The sequence below is a fragment of the Chanodichthys erythropterus genome, chromosome 8, assembly GCF_024489055.1.
Source record: "Chanodichthys erythropterus isolate Z2021 chromosome 8, ASM2448905v1, whole genome shotgun sequence".
In the NCBI taxonomy this organism is placed as follows: domain Eukaryota; kingdom Metazoa; phylum Chordata; class Actinopteri; order Cypriniformes; family Xenocyprididae; genus Chanodichthys; species Chanodichthys erythropterus.
The window spans coordinates 11,386,583-11,400,349 of NC_090228.1; the positions used below are offsets into that span (position 1 = coordinate 11,386,583).

The window sequence follows — 13,767 nt, forward strand, 5'->3', positions numbered from 1 at the left end:
TCAGTGCATGAGTTTGGGGAATGAACCCGTACCTGAAGGTTTATCTGAAATAAAAGACACCTTTTCATCATCGTCAAACTTTCTCCATCAGCTGGGCTTGATGAGATTTTTGTTCGGTTCAGTAGTTAGACCACAATGTGCCATTTGAAAATAGTGAGTAGACAGGATCTTTGAGCACTGACAACGAGGGTGACGTCACTCAATCAAAAGCACAGTTTCACACAGGTGGGTGAGGGTCTTCATTGCCATTAGCAGCGTACATTTTTTTTCTTTACTAACATTATTTTTTCCCAAACAGAGCTACAAATGTGATGTTTAGTGGTCTGCCACATATGGTAGGAGAAATCCATTGTCATGTTTTGACACTCGTTTTTTTTTTTTTTTTCCTCTTTACAAACGGATTGCGCACCCTTTGGGCTTACACAGTCTGGAAAAAAAATGTCAGATGAGACATAAAACCATAACAGTACCATATACAAATTACCATAGTGATTTATAAGTATTTAAACAATGGTGGGAGAAATACAAAAGTCTTTTTTCTCATGGACATCAACCCCATGCTTGTGTTTTTTCATAAGTGGGAACTGCAAATTTAAGCAAATGAGATTAATTTGTTCGTCGTAATATTCTCATTTATCACAGACAGCGGAGTAAACAATATGCGAGTACCTACTTGAACGGCTGTCGTTTTCATTTAGGAGATTGATGTCAGAATAAATAAGCTGTTCTATCCTTTGGGCCAATGATGGATTTCCTCAAAAAGTGGGGCGAGAGTCTGGAGACCGCAGACCTACGGCGGTTACCTAACAAAGTACAAAGAGATTCCGAACCGAATGACCTTCTCTGTGCCATCAATCTGCTCCGGTACATGGTCGATAGTGACCTCATGCTAACCAGCCATCGCTCAAAATCACACACATCCCTTATAAATCATCCGCCTCTATTCATAAAAATAGACATCTATCCAATTTCAAGATAAGGTGCCTTTGTGCCACCCTCTCCTTATGAGCGACACTGGATTTCATATTTGTGGTGAAATAGCGAAAAGAGAACTGGAACATGGTGTTTTTCGTGTAGCCAAGCTCTTGTTTTTTTTGGACAGAAGTACTACAAAATAGTTCATTAAAAGGTCTCATGCATTAAGCTATAACCCACATTCAGTCACAATTGAAAAATGGCTACCGAATTCATTGTGCTGATTATTTTTTCCCCCCACACACAGCTGTATCCTCTCTCTTTTTGAGAGACCAACTCTGACCTTGGCATCGGATAGAAGGAAATACACAGACATACACTATACACACACTTGTGTTTCAGTATCACAAAATAGGAGGGTCGACGGTTGCGTTTCGGATGTAGGACTTTGACAGACTTCGTGGAGGCTTGCGAAATAAAGTCTCGGGACACTCGCACACACATTCGAACTCACACAAACACGGACGATCACAGAGTGGCCAGTCCGATATCGTAAGTAAAAGTCTGTGTTGCTTTTATGCATCTTTTGCTTTTTTTTTTTTTTTTTTTTTTGAGTTCTCCTTAAAACTATTCTCGTTTATTGGCAATAAAAATCAGGGATGGCACTGTTTCAGTTTTTCAGGTTTTTCTTCCCACAATTTGGTTTTCCAAGAGGTCAGTGTGGTCTTCGCCGCCTTTTTCACAGGGTAAAAACACACCCAGCGTGTCAGGAAAGGACCTCTCAGTCACGGTGGTTCATGCTCTGACTTAGGAAAGGGACTGGGTGTGCTATAGGACAACAAGCCCCTCCCACTAGAGGGAGCCATTTAGGGAGGGGAAGGTTTGCTTTAGCACCATGAGGAGGATGCTCCATTGCAGGCACCTGGGAGGAGTTCTGCTATAAAGTCTTGTTGGGGTCTCTGTCCTCTAGTCCTGCTAGTGTGGAGTTGTGCTGGCCCTGCTCCAGCCCTGCGGCAGGCTGTTCGAGAGGGTCCCCGGAGTCAGTCCAGTTCACTGCCTCGTCATTGGACAATGGGTTCAGTTCTGAGGTCTGCGAGGAAACCGGGTTTCGGCTTATGACTAGATCCAGTTTGTTCCCGGACTCTGCTATGAGAGGAACCACTAAGCAGCAGTCAAAGTCTCTAGTCCGGACGTGGTTTATCTGTGGCACAAAGCAAGAAAAAATGAATCTCACTTACAGGTACAATTTCTTCTGTACTTGGTGTCCCATAATTTAGCAGGACTGCATTAGTGGCTCACCTGTAGCAGTCTGTCGTATGGCTTCAGGCCTCCGATTTCTGCAGGCCCACCCGGACGGATATTGTTAACATAAACCCCCTTCTCCAGGACCCCATCAGACACACTAAACCCAAAGTCCTCAAGGTCCGAGTCCTTCAACAGACTCACCTGTGAATGTGGGAACAGTTACACATATCAACCCTGCAGTGTAACGACTAAATTGAATCTAGAATTGACCAGTATTCCTACCTTATGAAGCTCAACTGGGGTAGGCGACATGATGTCTTTGATCTCCTGCTTCATTCTCCTCATGGCGAAAGCTTTTCTGCCGACATCAGTGGGCAGCGTATTGCTGCGGTTGGCCTGTGTGTATTGTGGTTTGTTGCTGCCACGTTCCTGAAAGCTGGCCTGTCGGCCCAGATGGCTTCGGGTGGGAGCAGGGTCATGGTTTAAACTTAAAGAGCTGCCTGACATGATGGTGGCCTACAGGGAAAACCATGGGGAACGGAGCTGAGTGTGAGTAAATGTAAGTGTAGAATATAGGTTATACAGATAAATGCACTCAAATTACACTTTAGTTTACACTAGGGCTGGGACAATACATTGATTCTTGATTTGCGATATAATGAATCTAGATCGATCCTGATATTTTCTCTTCAATCGATTCTGAGCTTTGTTTTAACAGCAGATAGCGCTGTAGGCTACTTTTGAACCGCGTACTTAAATGCTTACGAAGAAGAATGCTGGACAGCGATTGTGCGTTCAGCTGAGTCGTGTAAGTGGTTAAATATACTTGCACCACAGCTCAGAATGCTTTTATGACAAGAGATTCATGTAAACACAGCCCACTGCGAACACCCTTGTAATTCACTTTAACCTTTATGAATGATTATTTTTAGTTTTTTTTTTGATGTGTGTAAAGGAACAGGAAACAAGCAGTGTATGTCTGTTTCTAAAGCACGTAGTGCCATCTGCTGTTAAAAACTGAGCTCAGAATCGATTCGAGAGAGGATCGTGATACATGAGATGGTCCTCACTGCAGAACACGAGATCCTGGGGGTGAGGTTGGATCTAGATCAAACTCCTCCCACTTTACATATCCCTAAACCTACCGATCTCCGCCCCCTGGATCTAAACCTACCCATCTCCACCCCTTGGATCTGGATCCAACTCCTCACACTTTACATATCCCTAAACCTACCCATCTCCGCCCCCCTGGATCTTGTGTTCTGCAGTGAAGGGCTACTGCAATACATCGGAAAAGATCAAAATCGTTCCAGATACTTTGTATCGCAAATCGAGAATCAATGTTTTGTCCCAACCCTAGTATACACTACCGTTCAAAAGTTTGGGATCAGTAAGACTTTTTTTTGTCATTGTTGAAAGAAATGAATTCAGCGAGGATGCATTAAATTGATCAAAAGTGACAGTAAGGACATTTAAAATGTTACAACAGATTTCTATTTCAAATAAATGCCGTTCTTTTGAACTTTTTATTCATTAAAGAATCCCGAAAACAAATGTCACGTTTCCTCAAAAATATTAAGCATCGCAACTGATTTCAGCATTGATAATAATACGAAATGTTTCTTGAGCATCAAATCAGCATATTAGAAAGATTTCTGGAGGGTCACGTGACACTGAAGACTGGAGCAATGATGCTGAAAATTCAACTTTGCCATCACTAGAATAAATTACATTAAAAAACATTCTGAAATAGAAAAGTTATTTTAAATTGTAATAATTTTTCACAATATTGCTGTTTTTATTGTATGTTTTGATCAACTGAATGCAGCCTTGGTTAGCATAAGAGACATTTTAAAAAATCTTACCAAGCCCATACTTTTGAATGGTACTGTATGGAAATTACACTGTCAGTGAAACACCCATTAAGTATAAATGTTACAGTACAGAGGGTGAAATTTTAAGCATTTCATGTTTGTGTTACACTTCCTGTTGTGTTACAAGAAGCAAAATGCTGATGGACAACGATACACAAACTCTTAGTAACATGCATTTTTACACACTAATGGGCGGTTTGAACCGCTTTGACTTCCACCATGGCAAGCCATGGCAATGATTAAACATTATGAACGGTGGGCATTTTTTTTTTTTTTTAGATGTTTTTTGGAGTTCTTTGAAGATGATCTTCAAAAAGAACCTGGTTCTGGTTCGGACTTTTGCTGAGGACACTGCTACACAAGAAATATTTACACAACAAAAAGCCTTGCTGCAGCTCTTCCATCATGCTTTGCATGAGCCCACATGCCTTCGTTCTCTTCAATCCACCGTCATTTGCTAGTTTGTGTGAATTTCACTCAAACTGCACGGAATGGAGATTCCAGGTTAATGACAGGTGACCACACAAAAGAGAAAACTCTTCTAAGCCAATGCATTTGTGGTAAGCAGTGTAAAAAAATCATTAAACTGCTGATCAGACATGTAAATCATGCACTTTGACACCACATTCAACCAATTCAGCATGTGAAAAATGAAAACGTGTGATTTTCATACAATGTTTTTCGGGCCTTTTCGAGCTCAATAGTACATTCTACTGACACAAACCTAAGGCAGACACTTTCATCGAATCCAATTAAGGCCAAAGGGTACATTCAGCGTAAAAGGCTTTTGATTTTATCGTGTTTCCACAGACAAGTGGGATGGAAAGTGAAGAGCTTTCAAAGCGATCCCTAACTTTGACTACTAAAAGCTTCTCTGCGCTGTCGGCTACGTATGGTCTGCATTTAACTCAAGGTACCTGATAAAGCAAAGGCAAGAAAATCAATCTGCTTTCATGAAATGTTTCAAGGCTGGCCACAAAGCATGTCAAATACACCATTGTGTGACATGACAGCAGATAGTATCTACTGTATGAGACTGACAAAAAGTAAAATGTGATTAACAGCAGATTAAAGCCATTTTCCAAGAAATTCATGCTTTTTTAGTCATGTCTTTTATAGTATTTAAAGTTCACCCAAAAATAAAAATTCTGTCATTATTTACAGACCCTCATGTTGTTCCAAACCTGTATGACTTATTTCTTCCACATAAAAAGGGATTTTAGGGAAGAACACAGTAGTCATAAAAGTAGTACAAATGAGTCCAAGTCTTCTAAAGCCAAATGATAGCTTTCTATGAGGGACCATAGGTTGACTAGTAAAAACACCATTCGAAATTTGGACTAATGAAATCTGTCACCTGAATTTCACTGTTACAGCTGAACATGTTGTGTGCAAATACATGATGTCGAGGTTGATGAGAGATGCTGCCGTCTACTTTCAGGCAGAGCCAAGTGTGGCAATATTTCCATTCTTATTGGCATATTCAGTTCTCATTAGAGTCATGCATCCCACTAGATGAGGATCTGCTTTATGGTGGGAAGAAAACTGCAATGAGAAACTCAGACCTATATCAGTGTGTCCCTGTGCCGTCAGAGCACATTTTCTTCACAGCAGGCCTTGCTGTTATCAGGCAAAGACTTTCACAACTTGTTTTTCTGAATAACAACATCTGAAACAACAACAGTGTGATAGCCTTAAAATAGACAATTTGTTCATTAGTCTAATGACAGCTACCTAGTTTTCAAATGGGGTTCTTTGTGAGCTCTGAGGGAGTGCAAATGTTTTTTTAAATTGCTATTTTTCAAAAACATATTTGTATTAATGCATATTGTCCATTTAATTTTTTCAAAAGAAAAACACAGGTTGAAGTTCTCTTTTGAAGAAAATTACTGGCTTCCAGCAATGTTGTTATTTACATCTAAAACAAACTATTAATAATTTTTTCAGTAATACAGCTGAAACAAAATATAAATATTAGATGTAAAACGTAAAGGGGGGGGGGGGGGGTAATGCTATTTCATGCATTCTCACTTATTTACACTGTTGAAGAGTTGGATTCTCATGCTAAACATGGCCAAAGTTTCAAAACACGACTTGGACATATGATGGAGTATTTCTGTGCCAAATGACTACTTCCGGTTTCAGTACAGGTTTGAGTTTTTTTTAAAAATTGAGTCCTGTATGATGTTAGCCTGACTTCGTCATACTCATATTCTAGGCAGAATGTGAGTCTGATACTGCTCCATTGCACTTGAATTATGGGGCGTGTCTTAACCGAACCAGTAAAAAAACAAACAAACTCTGCACTCAATTGGATAGACCTACAACCAATCAGAGCAACGCAGTAAGTGACGTATGTTGAACTTGTACTTAAACTTTTGCCGAATCCCGTTGGAAGGACGGCAAACACATCTTTCCCATCGACAAATGCCTTGATTGCGGATCTTTGTTCGTCTTTTAAAATTAATGCGCTGTCGATTTCTTTTATTACAGACGTGATAGCGGAATCTAAACATCTTACTTCTCCAGCTGCAGTCATCGTTGGTGAAAACCGATTCAACCCAAGCGCTCATTGATGACGTGAGTGGTTACGTAACCGCAGATAGCCTGTCCATCATCGATTAAAGCCCGCCCTGGCAATTTGATTGGCTCGGCCTTCTGGAAGCCGAGCATAATTACTCCACAATGGATCGAGTCCAGACCGAACTTCCCGTCCAAAAAATGTTGTGGGCGGGGTTCGGGCTGGCACCCAGGCTAGTATGATGTCAAAAGATAGCGGAATTACTTGTATAGGCACTTTTCCCTGATAAGCGTGCGCACAGATCACCCAGAGCAAGAGCAACAGCACGCCCATCAACGCGTTTCGTTTGGGATACCCATGAGATTTTTCAACAATGGCTGTGTCCCAATTCAGGGGCTGCACGCTTAGAAGGCTGCATACACCATCGGCCTCATTTAAAAAAAAAAAAAACGTTAGATTGCAATGCAAGAAAGAAATTACAGTATTTTACACCTCACAATGAATATCAGTCAATTTCATTACGGTTACCTTTCTTAAATATGAAATTCAAATGCGATCTCTGAAGGACAAAGCCTCCGAAATGAGACGCAGCTCCTGTAAACAAAGGACTGTGTTTTTGGATGTGAGGGAAAGATGACCTTTTTCAGCTTCCCAATGAACCCAGCGTTAAGGGAACAGTGGATGAAGTTTGTTTTTCCGGGGCAGCAACGGAGTTGTAAACGTGTGTTTGTTTGTTCCCAGGATTTTGGTGATGAATACTTTGTAAACAAGTCCCAGTTCGGCGCTGGATTTGCAGATCGCGGGTGGTGACTAAAGTTGCATCAGATGTCTGTGTTTTGTTGGCAATCAGCGTGCAAGTGCATAAAATGTAAACACCACGAAAGCTTTTGTTCCCTTTGTATTTATAATGATGTCGCAGCTAGCAGAAATCGCAGAAGCTGCGGTCGTGACTCTTTCGCTCTGCCCACAGCACTGACGGCAGATACGCCTCCAGGAGCTCGGCTTTTTCCGGAAAGACTCGGTTTAGCGTATCTATCTTTTCTACTTTTCGGAGATATGAAGGATGCATTGTTACTCTATATGTACTCAAGATTAACATGAGATTGACAGAAACTGTGAGTGATACCCCCCCTTTAAATGAAATTAGCAACTTAAATATGTTGAAGCAGTACTAAAATTACTAAAACTAAAATAAAAATAAATTAGAAAAATTGAAGTATAAATATTTTCAAAATTACTAAAACTAAAATGAAAATATTAAATACTATAATAATTTATAAATAATAATAAAATAACCCTAGTTTGCAGTGACTGATAAGGATTTTTTTTTAAATAATTGTCTATATATTTGTACTCACAAGAGAAATTTCTATTCAAAAAGCATAACTACAAAAAAAAAAAATATATATATATATATATATATATTCACTATGGAAAAAAAAAAAAAAAAAAGAATATTTTATAATATTATTTTTAAATTAAATTAATTTAAATAATGTTAAAGATTTTTTTTTAGGCCTAGAAATGGCAGTTTTTAAATTTCCTGGTTTCCAAGTATATTTTAACTTACATTTTTAATTTTTGAGTAATCAACTATTTATATATTTGTTTATTTTTAAATATCTTTTAAATATCTTGGCTTCAAAATTACTCAAAATGCCTATCCCTAACATGAATGTGAAAGAGATTTGAGATTTGGAACAACATAATTGTGACTAAATGAAGACAGAATCTGGGTGAACGACATCTTTAACACGTCATAATGCATTTTGAATGCACCCCCAGGATCTGAAGTGGATGCCAATAGTGGTTGTCTGCGAATCCCACACCCCCCCCCCCCCCCCCCCTTTCAAGCAGGCCCCCAGCAAGAGACACTGAGCCCATTAGCACGAGGAGAGCACTTGGGTGCCAGCGCTACAAGCAAAGAGGAAGCCCAAAGAAAGGAAAGGGGTACCAAGATGGCCAGGTTTCTCTTATTCAGAAGCCTGTCTGGCTTGTCCTGGAAAAAGAAGGAGCTGTTACACAAAACCAGGGTTGGTACTGCATGCTACTGAAAAAAGATTATATAGGGGGGTTGATGAATGGAAAAGAGCTAGAGGATGAACGTGTGGAGAGGGGAATGTACACAAACGGATGGCATTTTTCTACCCAAAGTTACCTCAAGTTCTCGCAGGATCCCGGATTGGCCGCACGTCTCCAGGTCTTCTAGCGCTTGGGACCAGAAGTTCTCTTCTTGGTCTGGCTCCGTCCCATCGTGCCCCACAGTGAACCTGTTTGAAACACAATGGGAGATTTTAACCGCCTATTACATCAAAACTACGGCGGCCAATGAGCAGGCAGGTGTCACGGTGATGAACGCAGGGGACGACCAATGATCTGTGCAGGCTATGGTGAGGCTCTTGAAGAGAGACACATACAGACACACCCGGTGCGGTCGGACACACTGAGATGGACGGTGATGTCCTGGTGGATTGTGGGGCTTTGGGTTATGAAGTGAAAGGGCCGGATTGGTTTGGGGAAGCAGTGCAGGTTAACAGGCACACAGCACTGAACCTCACCTGCTGTCTGAGATTAAACCGGTGGGCAGCGTGGATGCCCTGTAATGGGAGATCAGCTTCAATCAATAACACAAACGGCAGGTGTAGAGTCAAAACAGATCACTCAGTCTGTCACTTTTTAACAGCTGTGTTTTAGCCTTTACATCTTGTACACAACACATTTTGAGGGCGTTCGTCTAAAAAGCATTTTACCACCACTCTCAAATGACAAAGAAATATGTGTTGGAGAAGATGGGGGATGTTTTGCATTATACAAATTTTATTTAAATACAGACTGCAGAATGCTGAAAATATTTGAAAAGACTAAATTGCATAAAAGTACAGGTAAAATCTTCTCCTTAGAGCAAGTTTTTATTCTGTATTTCCAAAGTATATGATACACAGCCATGTTTTCCAGCTGATTTGCTATAGTTCCTAAAATTGACAAACATGAAATGGCTCTTGCAGCCCATTTACCTCCATAATACAACATATTTCTGAGTGAAAAAATAGAGGCATGCATGCAAATACTAAAAAAGTAATTAAAATCTAATTATCACTCAAAATGTTTTCTGTGAAAAGTGTATATAGCTAAAAATCTTGATTTCCTGTTGTCCAAGTTAGTGTCAATTCTGTTACCGTCAAACTCTGTTACCAAGGTAGAGTAACAGTATTGACAGTATGTAACAGAATTGACAGTCATACACAGAGAAACTCTCTCACACTCACACACACACACACACACACACACACACACACACACACACACACACACACACACACACACACACACACACACACACACACACACACACACACACACACACACACACACACACACACACACACACACACACACACACACACACGACTGTCAATACTGTTTCTCTACCTTGGTAACAGAGTTTGACAGTAACAGAATTGACACTGACTAATTCGGACAGCAGGAAATCGTGATTTTCAGCTATATAAGACACTTTTTACAGATAATATTTTATTGTTATGGCCTGTAACATCTTGTAATCCATGACATTGAAAACCAAATTATTATAATGATTAAAAATATAACCTTTTGAAAAAAGCAGAAAAAATAATGACTTTGGACACCAAATGTACCTGAAATTATATAATCACCCATACATTATTTGTTTTCCTTAGCAATAGTGTGATTTAACAAATAATAGCCATGTAAATAGTCAAACAGCATTGTTGTTGTCAACTAAAACTATCAACAAAGTATTTGGTTAATAACTTAAATTAGAAATTTTGCGTTACCAACTAATTGATAAAACATTCAGTAAAGTTTAAATTGAAATACTAAAATTACTAAAACTGAAATAGAAATAAATGAAAACAAAAAACATTCAAAATACTAATAAATAACATTAAAATAACACTGACGTCAACTTTAATAACAAATGGAAGTCTGTGCCAACTATTTCAATCCACAGTTAATAAAATAAATGAATGTGCAATTAGTAAATGGTAATTCTAACATAGTTAGTACCCACTCATCTGCCTTTCTGCAAATCACAACTAATGGATGAAAGTTATGCCAGCTAATTAATATTCATGAGCCAGGCTGATTTATAATGATTCTACTTTTCAGATCATTCCTACAGCCCTGATTTTATCCATCAGGTTCTAACTGGATTGTGAAAAATCTGCATAACAAGACCAGGGATGTGTATTAAGGAAGCAAGCAAATGAGGTCAACTTTGATGTCATGTTAACTTTAAGGCAGCACAGTATCACCATTAAAGGGAAACTGTACAATCCTGAGTTGAAAACTCAAAGAGTGATCATAACTCTAGTGTCAGCTAAATACTTTAAAAAGGCCTTCTTTCTTCCTAAGAGCCGCTGGCTTCATTACTGCACACGGGGGCCCTTTACGCCTTTGATCTACGGCACAATAAATCTGAATTACAAATATTCAACAGCATGAGCTAACAAAGAAGAAAGTAGAATCGCCCCAAAAAACGATCAATCAAAGCTCCAGTAACAGCCTGTTTCACAATAAAATGTGCTGCAAATGTACTGCACAGCTGAGTTAATATTATGACTGAGAGTCACATTTTAGGTTGAAACAAAGACTATTGCATGGAATTCAGAGAAATGTCGCTGAAGACCCACTTAATGTGAATATTAAAGTCAGTTCACTTCTTAAAAATTGTACTGATGGTCTTGTCTGAGATTGTCTTTTGAATTTAATGAATTTGAGAAGTCAACAAAACATTTGAATAGATGCGGTTAAGCAGCATTGCCTTCACACAATACCTTTCTGTACAGTCTGGCACTAAACTAGTCCGTGATTCAATGGATATTGACACATCAGTACTTCATTTCTAGGAAAATAAAGAGGTAATAACTTTAATGGAATAATAATGTCTTCAATGGCAGAAAAGTTCAGTCTATTTCACTCAGAAGTCTTGTGTACTTTGCTAATGTAATATAAAATCCATCCAATGAATTCAAGACATCACATTATACACCTAATAAACCTGGCGGCCTTAACTCCCTGAAACTTCCTTACTCTTCCACCCAGATAGCGAAATTCTCTGTTTTTACTCTTATTTCTATTTCTTAGGTGTTCCATTATTATTATGTATTTGGTTCTTCTTTATGTAAAGCACTTTGAATTACCATTGTGTATGAAATGTGCTATACAAATAAAATCGCCTTGCCTAATATATACTTAATATTTCACTCACAAATGAAAATTCTCTCATTATTTGTCATTATTTTCATGTTGTTCCAAACCTGTATGACTTGTTTTCCCCATAGAACAAAAGCAGCAGCTTTGAAGAACTTCTATGCAGCTCTCTTGAACAATGATATAGACCCACAGTGGTCAAGGTTAAGAAAAAATGTTCCATGAACAAAAAAAACCCAGCATATTGTTTTGGAACGACATGAGGGTGAGCACATAGTAAACCATTCCTATAAAAAATAAATTAACAAAATGAAGATTCATTTTATATGCTGTAATGTGACCGAGTACAGTTATCAAGCAGTCTGTTGACGTACCCGCTAGCACTTGGCCTGTCCCATTCATCCACACCGAGTCCAAAGTCCGGCAGTATGTTGTTCCTCTGCCGGCTGCTGTTCACTGGGGAGAGGCTGCCCCGGCTGGGCTTGGCATTCCTCCACTCATGGCTGTGGAAACTGTAGCCCGATGCCTGGAAACCCGTGGGAGCTGAAACAAACACACACAACCAGAGTCCAAAATTAACTTTTTGCCACTTTTGCCAATAGCGGGTAAATTGAGAAAATTTACTATCCATAAATATTTCTTACATGCTTTCAAATTGTATTTTGCATGTTTAATATTTTATATTTTTCAGTTTGGATAAAATAGCTAAATGATTCCATTGAACAACACAAATAACTTTGTTATTATTATTAATGATAATGGGAACACATTTCAAGGTTCCATTTGTTAACAATAATTAACTACATTCGTTAACATGAACTAACAATGAAAAATACTTAATTAATTAGCATTTATTAATTAGGGATGCACCGATATGAAAATTTTGGCTGATACCGATAACCAATAATTCTTTATATTTGAAAGCCGATAACCGATATATTGGCCGATAAATCTAAATCAAAATGTTTATATCATTTTTTGAGAACCTGATTATAAGAACAAAAAATTAAAAGCCTATATGACAGACTTGAGCTGTACGATGCACTTAACTGTATTTTCCTTTTTGAAGTGATTTCAGTCATATTTCAAGCAATTCAAAAGCATAATGGTGCACAATGTGCATCTGAAGTGTCTCAGCTGAAGGAAATAATCATTTATTTATCAGCTTTAATATATCGGCCAGATAACGATAACATTAAAAATGAACATATATCGGCCGATACCAATAAGGTGGCCCTATCATTTTATTTGAGCTAAATTCAACTGAGCTAAAATAAGTAAATGATTACATTGAAATAAAAATAACAAAAAAAGTATTATTACTATAAATAAATCAAAGTTGTTTGACAAAATGCATGTTGTTGTTCTTGCTACAATTACAAGCCAGTTGGCTAGATCACAATGTTACTCGCATTTGGCAATGGCATGTGCTTTTTTACCCTGCACACAACATTAGCCTGCTGATATGAGGGGGGGAAAAATCAATTTTATTAAATGAAAGAGAAAAAAAATGTGGCAATAAACTGTTCCCAGAAGAAAGAGTACATTTCTGCATTACGCTGCACTCTCACACAACACCGGCACAGGAGGTGCTGGATGCACGGGTTCCCAGGCTCCGCTCATTAATCTGGCTCAAGACTACTGGAGGGTAGGGTGAGGAGGACTACAGGGAGAGTGGAGAACAACATGCTAGTTGTGTTCACACACTCATCTCCGGAGGGAGCCACAGCATTGTTTCATACGCTTTGGTCTGATTTTCCCTCGGTGACCGCCGCCAAGAGCTGCATAGCCTCAGGGTTTTAAGATTCACCAGCAATTCAATAAGGATTAACTGCTTGTGATTTGTTCACCCCTCAGGGCTCGAGAAGGTGGAGGAATCCTTAATAAGACACTCTTGATAGCTATTTTAGTGTTATGTCCCTTTTTCAAGGAAAGAAGTACTGGAAATGCAGAATAATGATACATATAGGCATTATTATCCCTTTAAACTGCGCATGCCACCGATGTTGATCCTACGCAGAT

At 38.9% G+C, this 13,767-nt stretch overlaps 1 protein-coding gene across 9 annotated transcripts in view; it reads right to left on the reverse strand.

The window, feature by feature from the left end:
• Positions 1 to 1,499: 1,499 nt before the first annotated feature.
• Positions 1,500 to 13,767, reverse strand: part of grip1 (glutamate receptor interacting protein 1) — a 297,915-nt gene continuing 285,647 nt past the window's right edge. For 4 of the 9 annotated variants that reach the window (XM_067390984.1, XM_067390983.1, XM_067390979.1 and 1 more), the window contains 7 exons: positions 12,120 to 12,288; positions 9,114 to 9,152; positions 8,714 to 8,825; positions 8,510 to 8,554; positions 2,443 to 2,676; positions 2,215 to 2,361; positions 1,500 to 2,116 (listed from right to left, as the gene is read on the reverse strand). In XM_067390984.1, the coding sequence (XP_067247085.1) occupies positions 1,853 to 2,116; positions 2,215 to 2,361; positions 2,443 to 2,676; positions 8,510 to 8,554; positions 8,714 to 8,825; positions 9,114 to 9,152; positions 12,120 to 12,288 (1,010 nt within the window). In that variant the 3' untranslated portion in view covers positions 1,500 to 1,852. The remainder of the gene's footprint in view (positions 2,117 to 2,214; positions 2,362 to 2,442; positions 2,677 to 8,509; positions 8,555 to 8,713; positions 8,826 to 9,113; positions 9,153 to 12,119; positions 12,289 to 13,767) is intronic. The other 5 variants (XM_067390988.1, XM_067390980.1, XM_067390986.1 and 2 more) reach the window with 3 other exon arrangements.